Genomic DNA, 18,015 nt, shown 5'->3' on the forward strand with positions numbered 1-18,015 from the left:
CAGTGTTCTCCAAGCTTATCGCTACAGTGCAGAAGGTACCACTGCGCCGTATTGGCCGAGGAGCCCTGTGAAAGATGGCAGTGTTTTCTTTATAGATGAATGCACTTCGATTTACTTTAAGGCAAGGCAGTGAACAGAGTATTTGCTTTGGCAAGATACCAAGTTTTTCTGTAGATTTTTTCTGTTGCTGTGTAAATTCTTACAAGAAACATTATTTCTACATGAGCTCTCACTGTTATTGCAGTCAAACTAACTCATAACACTGTAATTGTTTAGCATGAAAATAGTTTTCCCATCAACTCTATGAAATAGACTCGTGTTATATGGTAAACACAATGAAGCACAGAATTAATAGTTTGATTCTCGTTCTAAACAGTGAGGGGATAACAACAAAGAAAGCACTGTATAATTATATTAATACATGTTTTTTCTGTCCCTAGCTCTGAATAGCAGGAGGAATTTGAAGAGAAAAGCACCATCATCTGTACATTAGTTCAGTTGCATATTTTTTCCCCCCACTATTTGTCATTAAATGCTATTTTCTGGTTGGAGGCTTTTCACATTTATTTTTGGGAGAAAAACATTTTGTGGAATTAATGTATAATCTCTCTCTCTCTCCTCTCTCCTCTCTCCTCTCTCTCTCTCTCTCTGAATTTCCTCAGGTAAGGAAAGGGAAAGGGGGATACCTAGGTTGGGTTAAACCTAGGTTGGGTTTCAGTTGAAGGTGTTCAGTTGTACAACTGGTAGTGGCACCCCTTCAGCTGATGTTAAATAGGAGCGTTACATATTCTCATGTCAGTGCCCTATCATCAAATAAGCATTTACATTTTTTAACAGACTGGTTCTTGTGTAAAAAAAACAACAACTTTAGAGCATTTTATTAAACTAGAAAATTGACTAAATTCTTTCATCATGGGTGGTTGTTTATTGTAAAGATTCACAGTGAATGATATGTACATGTGTGCACATGTCTGTGTGTATGTGAGAGAGAGTGTGCTTCAACATTAAAGTATGTCTCTCTGTCTCTTTCTCCATCCCCCTTCAGTTGACATTGATGCCCTCGTCCAGCTGGTGGGAGCGGGCGATAAGTGTGTTGAGCATCATCTGCAGATGCTCCGCCCTCATCTTGCTGATCTCCAGGACCTCCTCATGGTTCACCTTCTCCTCACGGCTGTAGTCCAGGGAGACCTTCACAATGATAATAAGAATACATTAAGATGCTCCGGTACCATACTCGATAACTAGTCAACAGATGACAGAATAGATACACTGAGCTGTTCACAGTGTGTGCAGATAAGGTACATCAAATGATATACAGCAATAAGAGAAGTCAATCAATACCTTGTTGGTGATGAGTGAGAGACCAAAGACCCTCAGGCCACAGTGCTTGGCCACTGTTACCTCTGGGACCGTACTCATGCCTATGGGGAAGAGGAAAGAGGGTGGGGAGTGCAGACGGGGACAGGAGTGGAGGTTGGCAGGTTCATGGGGATGGAAAGTGAGAGAGAGGGGTGGGGGGGAGGGGAGGGGCAGAGAGAAAATGGCAAAATATCCAACGGGGGTTGTGGGTGGCACTGGCTCATGGTTGTGTGTTTGTGTGTGTGTAGAGAGGTGGTTATACTATTCAGCATCCTTAATAACCCCCTCCGTGTACTGCCCCCTGAGCTTTGGTCCCATTCCCGTGTTAGTATTTAATGGGAACACAGGCCAGATCTCACATATCATTGAAACCATGCTAAAAACATGGATACAACTTACACAGGCACATACTGTACGAATGCAATGACAAAACATGTTTTACAGGCATAACCAAAAAGCATATGAATTAAAAAGACTTATTAAGCCAAAGGTCTCACTCACTCAAACACAGCCTCCACTAAGCTGAAACTCAAGCATGGTAAAGAAAAAACACCACATAAAAAAATATGGATTGGCAGACCTGAATTGGACTCTCACATTAAATATTACACTCACAGGAGTAATAACTCAATAGGTCACCAAAACAAGGAACCAAAACGGCTTTTCTTTGTCATCGCTTGGCTACAACAACAAGTTCTTAAGGTAACAAGTCGGCAAAATACATGTTCTTAGGGGGAGTGGATAATGAAAGATGTCATTCGTTAGTTCTGCCCACTGTACATTGTAACAGATATTTGTTTGTGTTGTATTTTGATCCTGGATCAAATCATCAGACCAATTAGCGTCACAGCATGTAGCAGCCTGTTGGTCTATCTGTTGACCTAATCGCTAAGCTAATTAGCATGAGTCGGCTCTGTTAGCAGAGCTAGCACCATCATTTATTAACGAGCCCAGCGTGGGTGTTTTTACGAGGGAGGTCCAATTAGAGCAGTGTTAATGAACTAAAAAGGGGAAAAGGAGAGTGAGCAAGCCTTGTCTGTGTTTATATCGTTGTTAAACCATGTTGTGGCTGGTGGTCACTTGGCTCTCTGACAAAACATTCCCTTCCTGAGTAGATGCTTGATCTTGATACAGCATTTTGAAACACAAGTTGTATTAAATATCTAGCTACTGTTCCTTTAAACTTAAATTGAACCATTTCCTAACATTAACTGTAATTTGTTGCTCAAGTCATAGCCAGATCTGGTGATGAAAACCTGTTCGTGGTTGTAGCCCGTAGGCCTGTGTTGTCTCCACTCACCCACAGAGTCGCACCCCAAGACCTGCAACATGCGTGCCTCGGCGATGGTCTCGAAGTTGGGGCCGCTCACCATGCAGTACACCCCTTCCCGCACAAAGTTGGTATAGTCCAGCTCATGACTGATATCCAGAGCTAGCTTCCTCAGGTCCTTACTGTAGGCATCTGACATGCAGGGGAACCGGATCCCAAACCTGGAGCAGAGCACAGCCAATCACTACTGGCTTATCGAGGGGACATATGGAGCAAATACTATTGCAATGCATCTCTCCTAATCTACCAATAATCTGCTACTATTAATAATATGAATAATACTGTAATATAATACAGTATTATGATAGTATACAGAGAATACAGGCAACTGCCAACATAAAGGGTCTTAATAGGGCATTGGGCCACCACGAGCCAGAACAGCTTCAATGCACCTTGGCATAGATTTGACAAATGTCTGGAACTCTATTGGAGGGATGCGACACTATTCTTCCACGAGAAATTCCATAATTTGGTGTTTTGTTGATGGTGGTGGAAAACGCTGTCTCAGGCACCGCTCCTTAATTTCCCATAAGTTTTCAATTGGGTTGAGATCTGGTGACTGAGACCGCCATTACATCGTTTTCATGCTCATCAAGCCATTCAGTGACCGACCAATCGTGCCCGGCGGATGGGGTCTTTGTCATCCTATTGGAGCAGAGCCAAGGTAGCCAAAATAATAGCCTGCCCAGCATTTTTATACATGACCCTAAGCATGATGGGATGTTAATTGCTTAATTAACTCAGGAACCACACCTAGGTGGAAGCACCTGCTTTCAATATACTTTGTATTCCTCATTTACTCAAGTGTTTCAATTATTTTGGCAGTTACCTGTAGCTCTCTGAGCACAATGCTTGGAAATCACTTACACTCAACATACAGTATATTTGTCATTAATCTACAACCTCCTAGCTGTAAAGGGAAAATATGTATTACAGGTTCCATGTAACCTAGTGAGCTAGATAGATTACTTGAAGAGTATGTATTTCTTCCCCTCTCCCTCCCCGTGCTTCCTCTCTCCGGGATTATTTCAGTTCTCTCACTGACTGCAACTCTCTTTCCATCTCTCCTCCCACCTTTGTGCTTCAGACTATACTACATTTTTCACTCTCTCTCCTTGACTCTCCCTCCATCACTTCCACTCTCCCCCGCCCATTACCCCCATCCCTCTCTCTGTCCCTCTTCCCTGCCTCTCTCCATCTCTCTGCCTGTATCGTTCATCATTGTAGCTGTGCCCTCCCACACCCCTCTCCCCTTATCCCTCCTCTCTACCTCTGTCTCCCCTTTCTTCCCTCAATCTTTCTGTCTCCCTGTCTCTGGTTGTACCGTTCGTCATTGGGTCCGCACAGAGGGTGCTGGCCGGCGAAGCCTGGCAGGTTAATGTGGTCCTTAATGAGCATGATGTCGCCCACTTTGAAGTCCGGACACAGGCCCCCTGAGGCGTTAGTCACAATGAGGGTCTCCACGCCCAACAGCTTGAAGATCCGCACCGGGAATGTGACCTGGGGGAGAACAGGAGGGGGATGGAGAGGGAGAGGAGAGAAATATAGGTGGGGAGAGAGTCAGAGAGAGAAAACAAGAGAATTATATGAGTATAGAGGAGGAGAGGAGAAAGGAGTGGACAAGTGAACAGGAAAAGGGAGTTAGAGAGAAAGGGAGGGAGAGATAAATATAGAAGAGAGGAAAGGACGAGAGAGGTGAAGAGAATGCTACCAACACTTTATTGTACCATTAAGGGGAAGAGGAGAAATGAGACATAAAATGTTTGTATTATTCTCTCTCTTGGACCATTCTTGGTCATCTCCAGCACCAGTAATACAGAAGATGTGCATACAATCTGCTAGAAGCATGCAGCCACGACTTGTAACTCTGTCACACACACACTTCTCTTGATATAGAAATGCCCAATAGGGTACAGATGTAGGATCTTAATTTGATCACCCTGTTGCAGGAGAACTTTCCTGAAATGGTAAACTTGTAGTGTATTTGAGTGCGGCAATAAACATATGTTCATTTAAGTTTATTCACCAGAGTGCTGTCCAATTTTTGCTCTTTGTATTAATTATAATCCGCATAAGAATTCACATTTCCTGTTGCTGCAGCATTATTTTCCTGCTGTAGAAAACTGACTCAAATTAAGATCCTACATTTGTAAGTCAGACCACTGACAGACACATACACACGGCATCACTAGTGCAACATCCATAAACATGGTTTGCATGTGTGTGTGTGCGCGTGTGTGTGGCGTGTACAGTGACTCATGAAAATGCAAATTTCTGTCAGTTTGCAAGCTAGGAGTGGCAATTGGTGAATATATTTCAATGCCAGATCACCTTTCTAGCCTCCCTCCCTCCCTTCCTCCATGTCTTTCCTTGCCTCACCTGCATGTATATTTGTGTGTGGCATAGGATATGTGATTTTTTTTAATGTGTATACATGTTTATGCATGCTTATCTTAATTAAACATGCATGCCAATAACACTCATCATGCTCCAATAACAGCCACTATACAATACAGAACTAGCGCCAAGGCTAACTCCAGCTGCATGCTAGCAGTTTGTATGAAAGGCACCACTCACAGAGGGAGAGGAGATCAGGGAGGGCTAACGAAGCAAGCCAGCTAATTAACCTTGCCATGCATCTCCTACCGACACACTGAGATGAGAGAGATAACAGCTCACACCCTGATTGCAAATCAGGGGGAGGGAAGGAGAGAGCGCTTGTGTGAGTGCGATTCAACAAAGCAAAAGCATATTGCTTTTCTGCTATGTACCAGGCACTTGATGTCAAAACCCATGGAACAAAGTGTATCATAAAATAAAGTGTATGAAAAGGGAAATATAAAATTGGTAACAAACTAGTAGCATCACCACGCCTTCTAGATATTGACTGAGTTCTCGCTGGAACATCTCTGTATTTGTTTTGTCTTTATGTAAACACTTGTGAGAGTGGTGTGATGTTGGTGTCGGAGGTGTCAGATACAATGACTCATGGATGTGTCCCTGGGCTGATGGAGTGTATGGACACCCTGGTGTCCCTGTCACACATACTGGACTGCTGTCCAATAATGTTGGGAAAGAAAGGGAGCAGAACAGGGAAGACATGGAGAGGTGTCTGGAGATGAGAGTAGAGAGTGTGAGATTGTGTGGTGGTGGTGGGGGAAAGAGAAATGAAGAAAGAGAGAGAGAAAAGAAGGGAGAGAATGAGAGAAAGAGACAGGGAGTGGGCAGATGGCAGGCTGAAACCACAGCTGTATCGGTTGCATGTGCTGGGGTAAATTTAGCAGAAATCGATTTGTCGCCTTGTCTGGTGTACTGAGCCATAGGAAGGCGGTCCAACATGCACTGTAATCACACCTGTTCTTCTCTAACACCTTACACGTTTTGCTGCATGTTCAGTCAGCCCTCAAGATAGGAAACCTATCTACCATGAGTAGGGTTGGAAAGCTACCGGTAATTTACCGAAATGTTCTGTAATTTTGTTAATTAACAGAAAATCAATGACAATCTATTGGAACTTTGGTAATTTATACTTGAATAACAAACAAACAAAAAATATTCATATAAATTATTAATTTATTATATCTGTGTCGATATTGTACATGAGTTTCTAGTAGATAGACCATATGGTTCAAGAGAAAATAGCTGATTGAGTGAAAAAAGCATCTAATCAACAATGGTATTATTTTCAATTAACTCTGCAACTATTTACTTTTTTCACAACTGCAACCAGCTTGACAACAAATACATATTGACATAATAAAATTAATAAAAGTTTGTAAAAACATTTTTAAATGATATTTCATGCTAAAACCCTCTTATAGCAACTTACAGTAATACATTTTCATACTGGTCCCGCATGGGAATCGAACCCACAACCCATGCTTTACCAACTGAGCCACACGGGACACTAAGTTCATGGTTTATATATAGGATAATGTTTTACAGATTTGTCATTCAATTGTTTTTAAATTGTAAAATCATATTATGTGACAAGGCCAGACAGAGGGCCAGAGATTGTTACAGACACCTGTGATAATCTGAAGTACCCAAACGTACCACTAGATACCTTGTGACAGATTTCATAAAATCCTTAAAAGAGACCACAATTCTGGTAGTTTAATGGTAAACTTCTAAAGTTTCCAGTAATATACCGTCCCTTTGCAACCCTAACCATGACATTGCTCACCTATGGGCTGCATCTCAGCAGTGTAAAGTTACTTCCTCTCCTTTGGGTCCTATCCTACATCCACTCTGATCTGAAGAGAATTGACAGGTGAAAACAATATTGTGGAGGTCAGAATTGAGAAACAGCCCATAGGTGATAAGACATTGATCTAGAGGGCAGCATTTGGTCTGTTGTTCTCTCTGTCTCCCTATAAACTGTCACCAAAGCCTCTTGCGGTGTAAGATACTTCTGTATGTCCAATGGCGAGGCTGCAACCTAAGCCCTCCTCTGTGGTCACAGTCAATGAGAACATGATGACATGTCTACTGTCTAGCACCTGGGAGGTAGAAATGCTGCTTCGATATCTCATCATAATTACACATCTTTAGACTGTCTCCTGCTGTTCTCATAGACTGTTATACAATATGTCTATACTTTCGCCGTCCAATGCAATCTAGGTCAATAGGAACAAATTATTGTCTGGACTGGTCAGAATCAAAGGATGAGAATGAGCAATGTGGTATTTACTAGTGCTATTGATTGACAGGTACAATGTGGTGACCCTAAGTGAAAGCCCAAAAAGCCTGTGCCTCACTTATGTGCCGACGTCCGGCAGCCATGATGGTTGACTCTAATACATCATGTCATGTTGTCAATGTCGTAATTGCTCTGAGAATTTCCCTCGCCACGCCGGACAACAGAAGATTCCTTAGCCATTTACCAAGGGTCTAGGGGGTCTTGACGGTCTAGAGGGTCTAGAGAGGGTTGCATTTATGCTGTCTTAACCAAAACAGTGGAAGGAAAGGACTCATTTAACTCTGGAGTGACATCATAAATATGCAGTGCTACAGCTGATTGACTGGTTGATTGGGGCTGTAAGTTTTGACCAAGCAAAAACCTACATACAGAAAGTTGCTGCTTTTAAATACTTTTATATACAAATAAGACAAGCATCACAACACAGGCGAACGCCTGCTGGTACATACCTTTCATCCACTCAACATTTGGCCCAATATCCTTACAAACGGTTTGAGAAAATGGCTTCATTCTTAAATGACATTTCTTTGTACTAGTTTCTGAAAAATACTACATTTAATTTACATTTTGTTCAAATTCACACCAAATGACCCAACAATGACCTCATTGCTGCAAGGGATATTTTTAAGAAACAGGGCCCAGATCAGTGGCGACCCTGTCCTAAACTGTGTTTGTTAAAATATACAGCCTTGTGCAGAGTCAGCAGTTCCCAGGCTGGTTTCAGCAATCGTCTTCCTGCCTCCCACTTTCCTGATTGTGACAGATAAAGTTAATGGGCCAAGGCCGGAGATGCCAGCCCCTCTCTGTTATACAAATAGGAGGAGTTCTCCTTCAGTTAACATGACCTTGTTGAGCCACAATGGAGAGTTTTTAGCATTCCAAAGGAAAGGACCCATTTCGTTTCACTCTTTTCCTTCTTTATGATGGCTAATATAAGCACAGCGCACACACTGGTGATGAATATTTCAAAACATCCGGTGTTGCCGTAGCGGGAATGTGTAAGGGTTATAGATGAGCAGGGACTGGGTTGAATCCATGGAGGCTAGGGATATTGATGGTTAAAATAATCTGATGTGATGTTTCCCTGATCTCAAAGGAAAGGGTAGAGCAGCAAGGTAAAAGAGTAGAAAGACTAGTAGTGTAAAGCAAATGTCTTAATGTTGGATGTTTAAAATATGGCCTATACCAAAATAATATAGATATAGTCTTCGTCATGGTACTGGGAGTCTCTAAATGTATGGGGTCCTTCGTAGCTCAGTTTGTAGCTCAGTTGGTAGAGCATGAATGTTGTAATGTCAGGGTAGTGGGTTTGATTCCTGGGACCAACCATATATGTCAAATGTATCCCTGCCTAAGTCACTTTGAATCAAAGCATCTACTAAATGGCATATATTATTACCTGTTCATCGGTCAGATACAGTATTTGGACTTACCTTACAGAGTGAATAGCCCTCGTAGAGATGGAATCTGCCTTGCATGAAGACGCAGGATTTGCCTTTTAGAATACCAAACACCAGACACCCTTCATGACCCGGGACTGTGAAGGACACAGAACACAAGCATATTCTGTCATGGAAGGTTAGTGATACAGCATGCCTCATGTAGGGTTAGAAAATAAAAACTGTGAATTCATGTTTTATTCATGTTTAAATTCACAGAAGATGTCCGATTTGTGTTGTTCATACTCCAAGCATGAGAGAGTCCTAGAGAAATCTAATGCTACTGCTGTAATGAAATACTCTCTGCATGTACATACAGTTGAAGTCGGAAGTTTACATACACCTTAGCCAAATACATTTAAACTCAGTTTTTCACAATCCTAGTAAAAATTCCCTTGTCTTAGGTCAGTTAGGATCACCACTTTATTTTAAGAATGTGAAATGTTAGAATAATAGTAAAGAGAATGATTAATTTCAGCTTTTATTCTTTCATCACATTCCCAGTGGGTCAGAAGTTAACATACACTCAATTAGTATTTGGTAGCATTGCCTTTAAATTGGGTCAAACGTTTCGGGTAGCCTTCCCACAATAAGTTGGGTGAATTTTGGCCCATTCCTCCTGACAGAGCTGGTGTAACTGAGTCAGGTTTGTAGTCCTCCTTGCTCGCACACACTTTTTCCAGTGCTGCCCACAAATGTTCTATAGGATTGAGGTCAGGGCTTTGTGATGGCCACTCCAATACCTTGACTTTGTTGTCCTTAAGCCATTTTGCCACAACTTCGGAAGCATGCTTGTGGTCATTGTCCATTTAGAAGACCCATTTGCGACCAAGCTTTAACTTTCTGACTGATGTCTTGAGATGTTGCTTCAATATATCCACATCATTTTCCTTCCTCATGATAGCATCTATTTTGTGAAGTGCACCAGTCCCTCCTATAGCAAAGCACCCCCACAACATGATGCTGCCACCCCCATGCTTCACGGTTGGGATGGGGTTCTTCAGCTTGCAAGCGACCCTCTTTTTCCTCCAAACATAACGATGTTCATTATGGCCAAACAGTTCTATTTTTGTTTCATCAGACCAGAGTACATTTCTCCAAAAGTACGATCTTTGTCCCCATGTGCAGTTGCAAACCGTAGTCTGGCTTTTTTATGGTGGTTTTGGAGCTGCAGCTTCTTCCTTGCTGAGCGGCCTTTCAGGTTATGTCGATATAGGACTTGTTTTACTGTGGATATAGATACTTTTGTACTTGTTTCCTCCAGCATCTTGACAAGGTCCTTTGCTGTTGTTCTGGGATTGCTTTTCACTTTTCGCACCAAAGTACGTTCATCTCTAGGAGACAGAACGCGTCTCCTTCCTGAGCGGTATGACGGCTGCGTGGTCCCATGGTGTTTATACTTGCGTACCATTGTTTGTACAGATGAACGTGGTAGCTTCAGGCATTTGGAAATTGCTCCCAAGGATGAACCAGACTTGTGGAGGTCTTCAATTTGTTTTTCTGAGGTCTTGGCAGATTTCTTTTGATTTTCCCATGATGTCAAGCAACGAGGCACTGAGTTTGAAGGTAGGCCTTGAAATACATCTACAGGTACACCTCCAATTGACTGAAATTATGTCAATTAGTCTATCAGAAGCTTCTAAAGCCATGACATCATTTTCTGGAATTTTCCAAGCTGTTTAAAGGCACAGTCAACATAGTGTTCTGACCCAATGGAATTGTGATACAGTGAATTATAAGTGAAATAACCTGTCTGTAAACAATTGTTGGAAAAATGACTTGTGTCATGAACAAAGTAGATGTCCTAACCGACTTGCAAAAACTATAATTTGTTTACAAGAAATTTATGGAGTGGTTGAAAAATTTGTTTTAATGACTCCAACCTAAGTGTATGTAAACTTCCGACTTCAACTGTACATACAATGGGACCTACAGTGAAGTCGGAAGATTACATACACTTAGGTTGTAGTCATTAAAACTTGTTTTTCAACCACGCCACAAATTTCTTGTTAACAAATTATAGTTTTGGCAAGTCCACATAATTCACCCAATTTATTGTGGGAAGCTTATTGAAGGCTACCCAAAACGTTTGACCCAAGTTAAACAATTTAAAGGCAATGCTACCAAATTCTAATTGAGTGTATGTAAACTTCTGCTCTAGTTAATTTGGTAATCAGTTTATAAAAGAAATATGGCACATCGGGGGTTTGTGATATATGGCCAATATACCATGGCTAAGGGCTGTCTCCAGGCACTCCGCAATGCGTCGTGCATAAGAACAGGCCTTAGCCGTGGTATATTGGCCATATACCCCACACCCCCATGCCTTATTGCTTAAAAATACCACGGCTTTCAGACAATCAGCATCCATGGCTCAAACCACCCGGTTTATAATCTGACATAGACTAAATAAAGTGCATTCGGAAAGAATTCAGACCCCTTGACTTTTTCCACATTTTGGTACGTTACAGCCTTATTCTAAAATTGATTCAATTGTTTTTTCCCCCTCATCACTCAACACACAATACCCCATAATAACAAATCAAAAACAGATTTTGACATTTTTGCAAATTTATTACAAATAAAACTTAAATATCACATTTACATAAGTAGTCAGACCCTTTACTCAGTACTTTGTTGAAGCACCCTTGGCAGCAATTACAGCCTCAAGTCTTCTTGGGTATGATGCTACAAGCTTGGCACATCTATATTTGGGGAGTTTCTCCCATTCTTCTCTGCAGATCCTGTCAAGCTTGGATGAGGAGCGTCGCTGCACAGCTATTTTCAGGTCTCTCCTGAGATGTTCTAGCGGGTTCACGTCCGGGTTCTGCCTGGGCCACTCAAGGACATTCAGAGACTTGTCCTGAAGCCACTCCTACGTTGCTTTGGCTGTGTGCTTAGGTTCATTGTCCTGTTGGAGGGTGAACTTTCACCCCCAGTCTGAGGTCCTGAGCGCTCTGGTGCAGGATCTCTCTGTACTTTGCACCGTTCATCTTTCCCTCGATCCTGACTAGTCTCCCAGTCCCTGCCGCTGAAAAACATCCCTGCAGCATGATGCTGCCACCACTGTGCTTCACCGTAGGGATGGTGCCAGGTTTCCTCCAGACATGACGCTTGGCATTCAGGCCAAAAAGTTCAATCTTGGTTTCATCAGATTAGAGAATCTTGTTTCTCATGGTCTGAAAGTCTTTTAGGTGCCTTTTGGCAAACTCCAAGCGGGCTGTCAGGAGTGGCTTCCGTCTGGCCACTCTACCATAAAGGCCTGATTGGTGGAGTGCTGCAGAGATGGTTGTCCTTCTGGAAGGTTGTCCCATCTCCACGGAGGAACTCTGGAGCTCTGTCAGAGTGACCATCGGGTTCTTGGTCACCTCCCTGACCAAGGCCCTTCTCCCCCGATTGCTCAGTTTGGCCAGGCAGCCAGCTCTAGGAAGAGTCTTGATGAAGGCCACTGTGTTCTTGGGGACCTTCAATGCTGCAAACATTTTTTGGTACCCTTCCCCAGATCTGTGCCTCGACACAATCCTGCCTCTGAGCTCTACGGTGAATTCCTTCAACCTCATGGCTTGGTTTTTACTCTGACATGCACTGTCAACTGTGGGACCTTATATAGACAGGTGTGTGCCTTTCCAAATCATGTCCAATCAATTGAATTTACCACAGGTGGACTTCAATCAAGTTTCAGAAACATCTCAAGGATGATCAATGGAAACAGGATGCACCGGAGCTCAATTTCGAATCTCATAGCAAAGGGTCTGAGTACTTACGTAAATACGGTATCTGTTTTTTATTTTGAATACATTTGCAAAAATGTCTAAAAAACAGTTTTCGCTTTGTCATTATGGGGTATTGTGTGTAGATTGATGAGGAATACATTTTATTTAATTAATTTTAGAATAAGGCCTTAACGTAACAAAATGTGGAAAAAGTCAAGGGTTCTGAATACTTTCCGAATGCACTGTAGTACTCAGGAGAGCATGCAGTGTAGGAACAGTATCTGTGCTATTGAAATAAAAGTGTAAGTCATCCGCTGTCAAATGTCAACTGTAATTGTCTGTTTAGTACCCTTCTTTATAGTGGGGATGATGGCTGAGACTACAGCAGAGTTGTGTTCGGTGGTGTGGAGATGATGTTAATTTGACCCTGAGTTAAGTCAGAGGCGATTTGTTGAAAAGTGCTGCATAGTGAGATAGGACCTGAATAATTACAACACTGTTTAGAGAAGTGACTTTCTTCTCCTCCATCAGAGGTTGACGGATGGCAGAGGGAAGTTTAGGGGGAGGATGGTGTCAGTTATTACTCTGTCCATTGAAGTTACTTCAGAATCCATTCCATTGCTGCATTAACTTGTTTTAATGAGCACAACTGGATGTAATTTTATAAAGATTTGATGTGAGTGACCAAGCAAATCATGTATTTCTAAGGATGCACTATCGTACTGGTTATCTAAGCCTTTATTTGGATACTGCTATGTGTTTTGTTGTGTGGATTTGATTAAATCTGGCCCTTTTGTTTTTACAGGTTATGTGATAGGCAATTTTTTTGGTTTTGTTTGCTGTTACAGGTTCACACAGCATAGCACCTGTTCACAGGCAAACACCAATATTAGTATTGTCTGAAATCACACTCATTTAGAATGTTTGCCAATCATTATGCTCTCCATGTAATTTACCAAAAAACGAGAAGTAAAGTGCTGCACTGAACATCGATTAGTGTTTTCAATGGGCTTCGCTCTGACAAGCTTAAATTAACTCGAATATAATTGGGAAGACTGCAACACAAACCAAACCTGAATTGAAGATAATTAAAAAAAAAAGTCAGCTCTGTCTAATGAAGGCAACATTGTCAAATAATGTTCTTTCTAGGCTTCACATTTGTTTATTTATGATGCTATTGTTGTCCAAAAACACAACAAAAGCTGGTTACTAGACAGGAGGCTATGGCTTTTCTGCAAAGACCCACCTTACTCTAATAATAATAGGAAAGTGAACATTTGAGCGCTTATGCAGACATTTTATATTCACCTCCACATGATGAATATTTAAATATGTCCATGAAATCATAATAAGAATTCCATGTGGCAGATATTAGGGCCTATTTTTACTCTAGTTATAATATTTTATTCATGGGGCGTAGTTATTCATTCTTGGTTCATTTTCCCGCCAGCTGGTTATGATTTGTTTTTCCATGCGACATTTTGACAAAGACACACAGAAATCCCAAATGCATTTCAGCAAGTAAATAATAAACTACTTAGCTGCAATGGTGTGTCAACGGAATCATTGAGGGAAAATGTAAATTCCTCTGCTATGCAGGCATAATTAAGAGCACTACACAGGTTCACCTGATGTTTGGGTGAATCAGTGAACAAGCTAATTGGGGTGAGGTGATGTTTACAGAGAGGCGTTGCCTATTATATTTGTCAAAGTGTGTGTGTGTGTGTGTGAGGGGGGGGGTAGTATAGATTGACAGTTTATACCTAGCAAACAATTTCTGGTTACTTCTGAATTCCAAGAATGTTAATAGGTTTTGCCGGAACATTTTAAAAGCAGTCATAGGAAGTTTTCATGCTAACATTGGATGTAAACCAAATTAAGACTCAATTGGAACTTAATCTTAACATTGTAGGAACGTTCACTGTTTGCTGGGTAGAGACCACATTATACTATCATTAGTCTCATATCAATATTATCATGACACATTATACGTTCGTGACAGCGACTTCATCTCACCTGTGCTGACGGGGAAGTTGGGGATATCTGCGTAAGGGAAGATCTCTTTGTTGGTAACACCATCGGCGAGCAGGCCCAGGCCGGAGCCACACACCACTGCGATCTTAGGCCTGTGTCTCGTCCGGCTCAGAAGCCATTCTGTCGTCTGATTGTAGTCTTCAAAAGAGCAACAGCTAGGAGAGATGACACTCAAGTAATTATTTTGAAATAGACTGCCTGACTACACACCATGTAGAGCAGGGACCGGCAACAGGTGGCCCACAAAAAAGACGGTAAAATCCCCAGGAATTTAGCTAAAAAAGTGTTTAATTTTGGAAATCGTTCTCAACCATTCCCACAAATAAAAAAAGAGACGTGATCGCGTCTCCATGGTTGCCTACCCCTGATGTAGAGACACATGCTTAATTCCAAATGAACCCCTTGTCCCTACCACTCAACATTTAATATGGATATGACAGGATTTGGTGTGAACAATATGGTAATAGTTCAACCATATCTTCTGATAGGCTGTGTTTTTTTTTTCTTCGCCATATTGTCTAACACCTTCTATATCCCTTTTAGAACAAGTCCCTAGGTGGTAGTGACAAGCGGTCAATTTTAAATTGGGCAGTTAACTGAATTAGGCAACGGAGTTAGGTATAGCTCAACTTCATAATTGGTTAGATAGAAATAAAACACACTTGCAATAGATAAAGAATATACTGACTGTATCCTTCTAGGAACAATATCCTCTATTATCAAAAAGGATGCAAGGAAGACGAGATAACATATCTACTTAGATCTTTGTTTACAGTGCCTTCAGAAAGTATTCACACCCCTTGACTTAGTCCACATTTTGTTGTGTTACAGCCTGAATTCAAAATGGTTCAATATATTTCTCACCCATCTGGACACAATACCCCATAATGTCACGTTGGTATAAAGGGATTGGGAGACAGGCGCAGGAATGCGTAATAGGGGTTTTTATTTCCCAAATTATAGCGTGCCATATAAAGGCACGGGGACGAAGACCAAACAAACACGTATACAATCACAGGGTAGAAACCCAAACAAAAGAGCGAGGAGTACCTTGAATAAATACACAATAGCACAATGATTATCACACGGGACGAGACCCATAATCATCTGCACAATATACGTGGCACGAAAGCCAAAACAACATAGCACAGGTACTCACACGAACCAACGGACATTGGAACAATAATCGACAGAACAATGGTGAACCAAGGACACACTTATACAGTTACTAATCAAATGGGAATAGGGACCAGGTGTGCGTAATGACAGTTCCGGGGGGATCCGTGACACATAATGACATAGTGAAAACATGTTTTTAGAAATGTTTGCACATTTATTGAAAATTACAAACAGAAATATCTAATTTACATAAGTATTCATACCCCTGAGTAAATACTTTATAGAAGCACATTTGGCAGCAATTACAGCTGTGAGTCTTTCTTGGTAAGTCTCTAAGAGCTTTGAACACCTGGATTGTGCAACACTATTATTTTCAAAATTAAAATTGGCTGTTGATCATTGCTAGACAACCCTTTTCAGGTCTTGCCATAGATTTTAAGTAGATTTAAGTCAAATCTGTAACTCGGCCACTCAGGAACATTCACTGTCTTCTTGGTAAGCAACTCCAGTGTAGATTTGGCCTTATGTTTTAGGTTATTGTCCTGGTGAAAGGTGAATTACTTTAGTGCCTTGTTGCAGACAGGATGCATGTTTTGGAATATTCCTATTGTGTACAGGCATCCTTCTTTTCCCCTCTGTCAGTTAGGTTAGTATTGTGGAGTAACTACAATGTTGTTGATCCATCCTCAGTTTTCTCCTATCACAGGCATTAAACTCTGGAACTGTTTTAAAGTCACCATTGGCCTCATGGGGCGATTTCCTTCCTCTACGGAAGTATGCTTGTATCTTTGTAGTGACTGGGTGTATTGATACACCATCCAAAGTGTAATTAATAACTTCACCATGCTCAAAGGAATTTTCAATGTCTGCTTTTTTTATACAAATCTACCAATAGGTGACCTTCTTTGCGAGACATTGGAAAACTTTCCTGGTCTTTGTGGTTGAATCTGTGTTTGAAGTTCACTGCTTGACTGAGGGACCTTACAGATACGTAATTGTATGTGTGGGGTACAGAGATGAGGTAGTCATTCAAAAATCTTAAACACTATTATTGAACACACAGAGTGAGTCCATGCAACTTATTATGTTACTTGCTAAGCAAATGTTTACTCCTGAACTTATTTAGGCATGCCATAACAAAGGGGTTGAATACTTATTAGCTCAAGACATTTCAGCTTTTCATTTTTAATGAATTTGTAAAACTGTCTAAAAACACTATTCCACTTTGACATTATGGGGTTTTGTGTGTAGACCAGTGACACAAACTCTCAATATATAAATATAAAATTAGAAGTGCACACCTTATTACAATGCAACAAATCTGTGTAGCGAACCGTTTCATTTTCCTTCATTATGATCAAACAGGAATAACTCCAACTAATAAATCCGTCGAGGCACAGGAAGAATAACTGAAATAAGTGAGGAGATCTCACTGCTCTTTTGAAACGGGGTGCCTGACCTGAGGAAACATATTCAAAGCAATTGTTCCATAGATTGTCAACCCCTGAGTGGTATTTTACCATTACAATTCAAATCCAATTAAGCCTCTTGTATTCACTGAGTGCACAGCATGTGACCTGACTTGTAAGTTGTTCTGATATAGACCCCCTCTGAATGTATTAACAATACAGTGTATTTATTGAAAAGCAAGAATGAATACTATAATACCCTGCTAACCTGCAGTCTATGACTGTCTGTGCCTGTTTATTCTTCTCAGATTCACAGTTTGAAATGTTCCTTAGTAAGTCCCTCTAAAAGTCTTTATGACTGCTACTATGTTTGTTTTAAACAAACATATTAAATGTATGTAACAATTCCATTTTTGTTTCATAATTTAATGGAAACAAATCGAAATGTGTGTATTCACTGTCATCCCTGGATCAAAGTTGTGCTTATGCTAAACCAATCCATTTAACTGGAAATATTGTCTGATGTGTGAAATATGATGAAGAAAATAACATTTACCATTCTGTACTTCCTTTGGTATGCATGATCCACAAACAGGTCTGACAGCTGCAGTCTGGTGGGGAGTTTAGAGTTAATCAAAGCTGGTGACGATAGATAGAGTTAAGAGCTAGCATGAGGGAGTGAGATAGTGTCACGCAACCTAGTGTGTGGAACCTTTTCATTGGTTGATTTTGAGGTGGGAGATAGTGTGGGGTATATTCTTTGGGATTGCATCCCACATCCTCGTGGGATGCAAAGGTCCGATGTGACAAGGGTACATGCAAGTAATTACAGGGTTTCCCAATGTTCTTTTACCTATTTGAAGTCACGTTCATAGTGAAAGTCAATTTGTTTAACAAATCGGAAATGACC

General features: G+C 41.1%; 1 protein-coding gene across 1 annotated transcript; it reads right to left on the bottom strand.

The window, feature by feature from the left end:
• Window positions 1-860: 860 nt before the first annotated feature.
• On the bottom strand, window positions 861-17,808 carry pnp4b (purine nucleoside phosphorylase 4b). Its single transcript, XM_071397292.1, has 7 exons — window positions 17,662-17,808; window positions 14,560-14,732; window positions 8,825-8,928; window positions 4,014-4,189; window positions 2,660-2,850; window positions 1,342-1,421; window positions 861-1,188 (listed from the first exon to the last, which is right to left on the bottom strand). The coding sequence occupies exons 1-7, from the start codon at window positions 17,685-17,687 to the stop codon at window positions 1,042-1,044; spliced, it is 897 nt and encodes a 298-aa protein (XP_071253393.1). The 5' UTR covers window positions 17,688-17,808; the 3' UTR covers window positions 861-1,041.
• Between the last annotated feature and the right edge of the window lie 207 nt (window positions 17,809-18,015).

This window comes from Salvelinus alpinus, chromosome 4 (genome assembly GCF_045679555.1).
Source record: "Salvelinus alpinus chromosome 4, SLU_Salpinus.1, whole genome shotgun sequence".
NCBI lineage: Eukaryota > Metazoa > Chordata > Actinopteri > Salmoniformes > Salmonidae > Salvelinus > Salvelinus alpinus.

Bases quoted from the DNA above. Each gene is read 5' to 3' on its own strand.
- pnp4b (XM_071397292.1), bottom strand. From the start codon at position 17,687: ATGCATACCAAAGGAAGTACAGAATG. The intron at 1,422-2,659 runs GTGAGTGGAGAC...TCTTCCCCATAG, and splicing joins CTTGGGGTGCGACTCTGTGG to GCATGAGTACGGTCCCAGAG. The intron at 1,189-1,341 runs GTATTGATTGAC...ATCATTGTGAAG, and splicing joins TCTCACTCATCACCAACAAG to GTCTCCCTGGACTACAGCCG.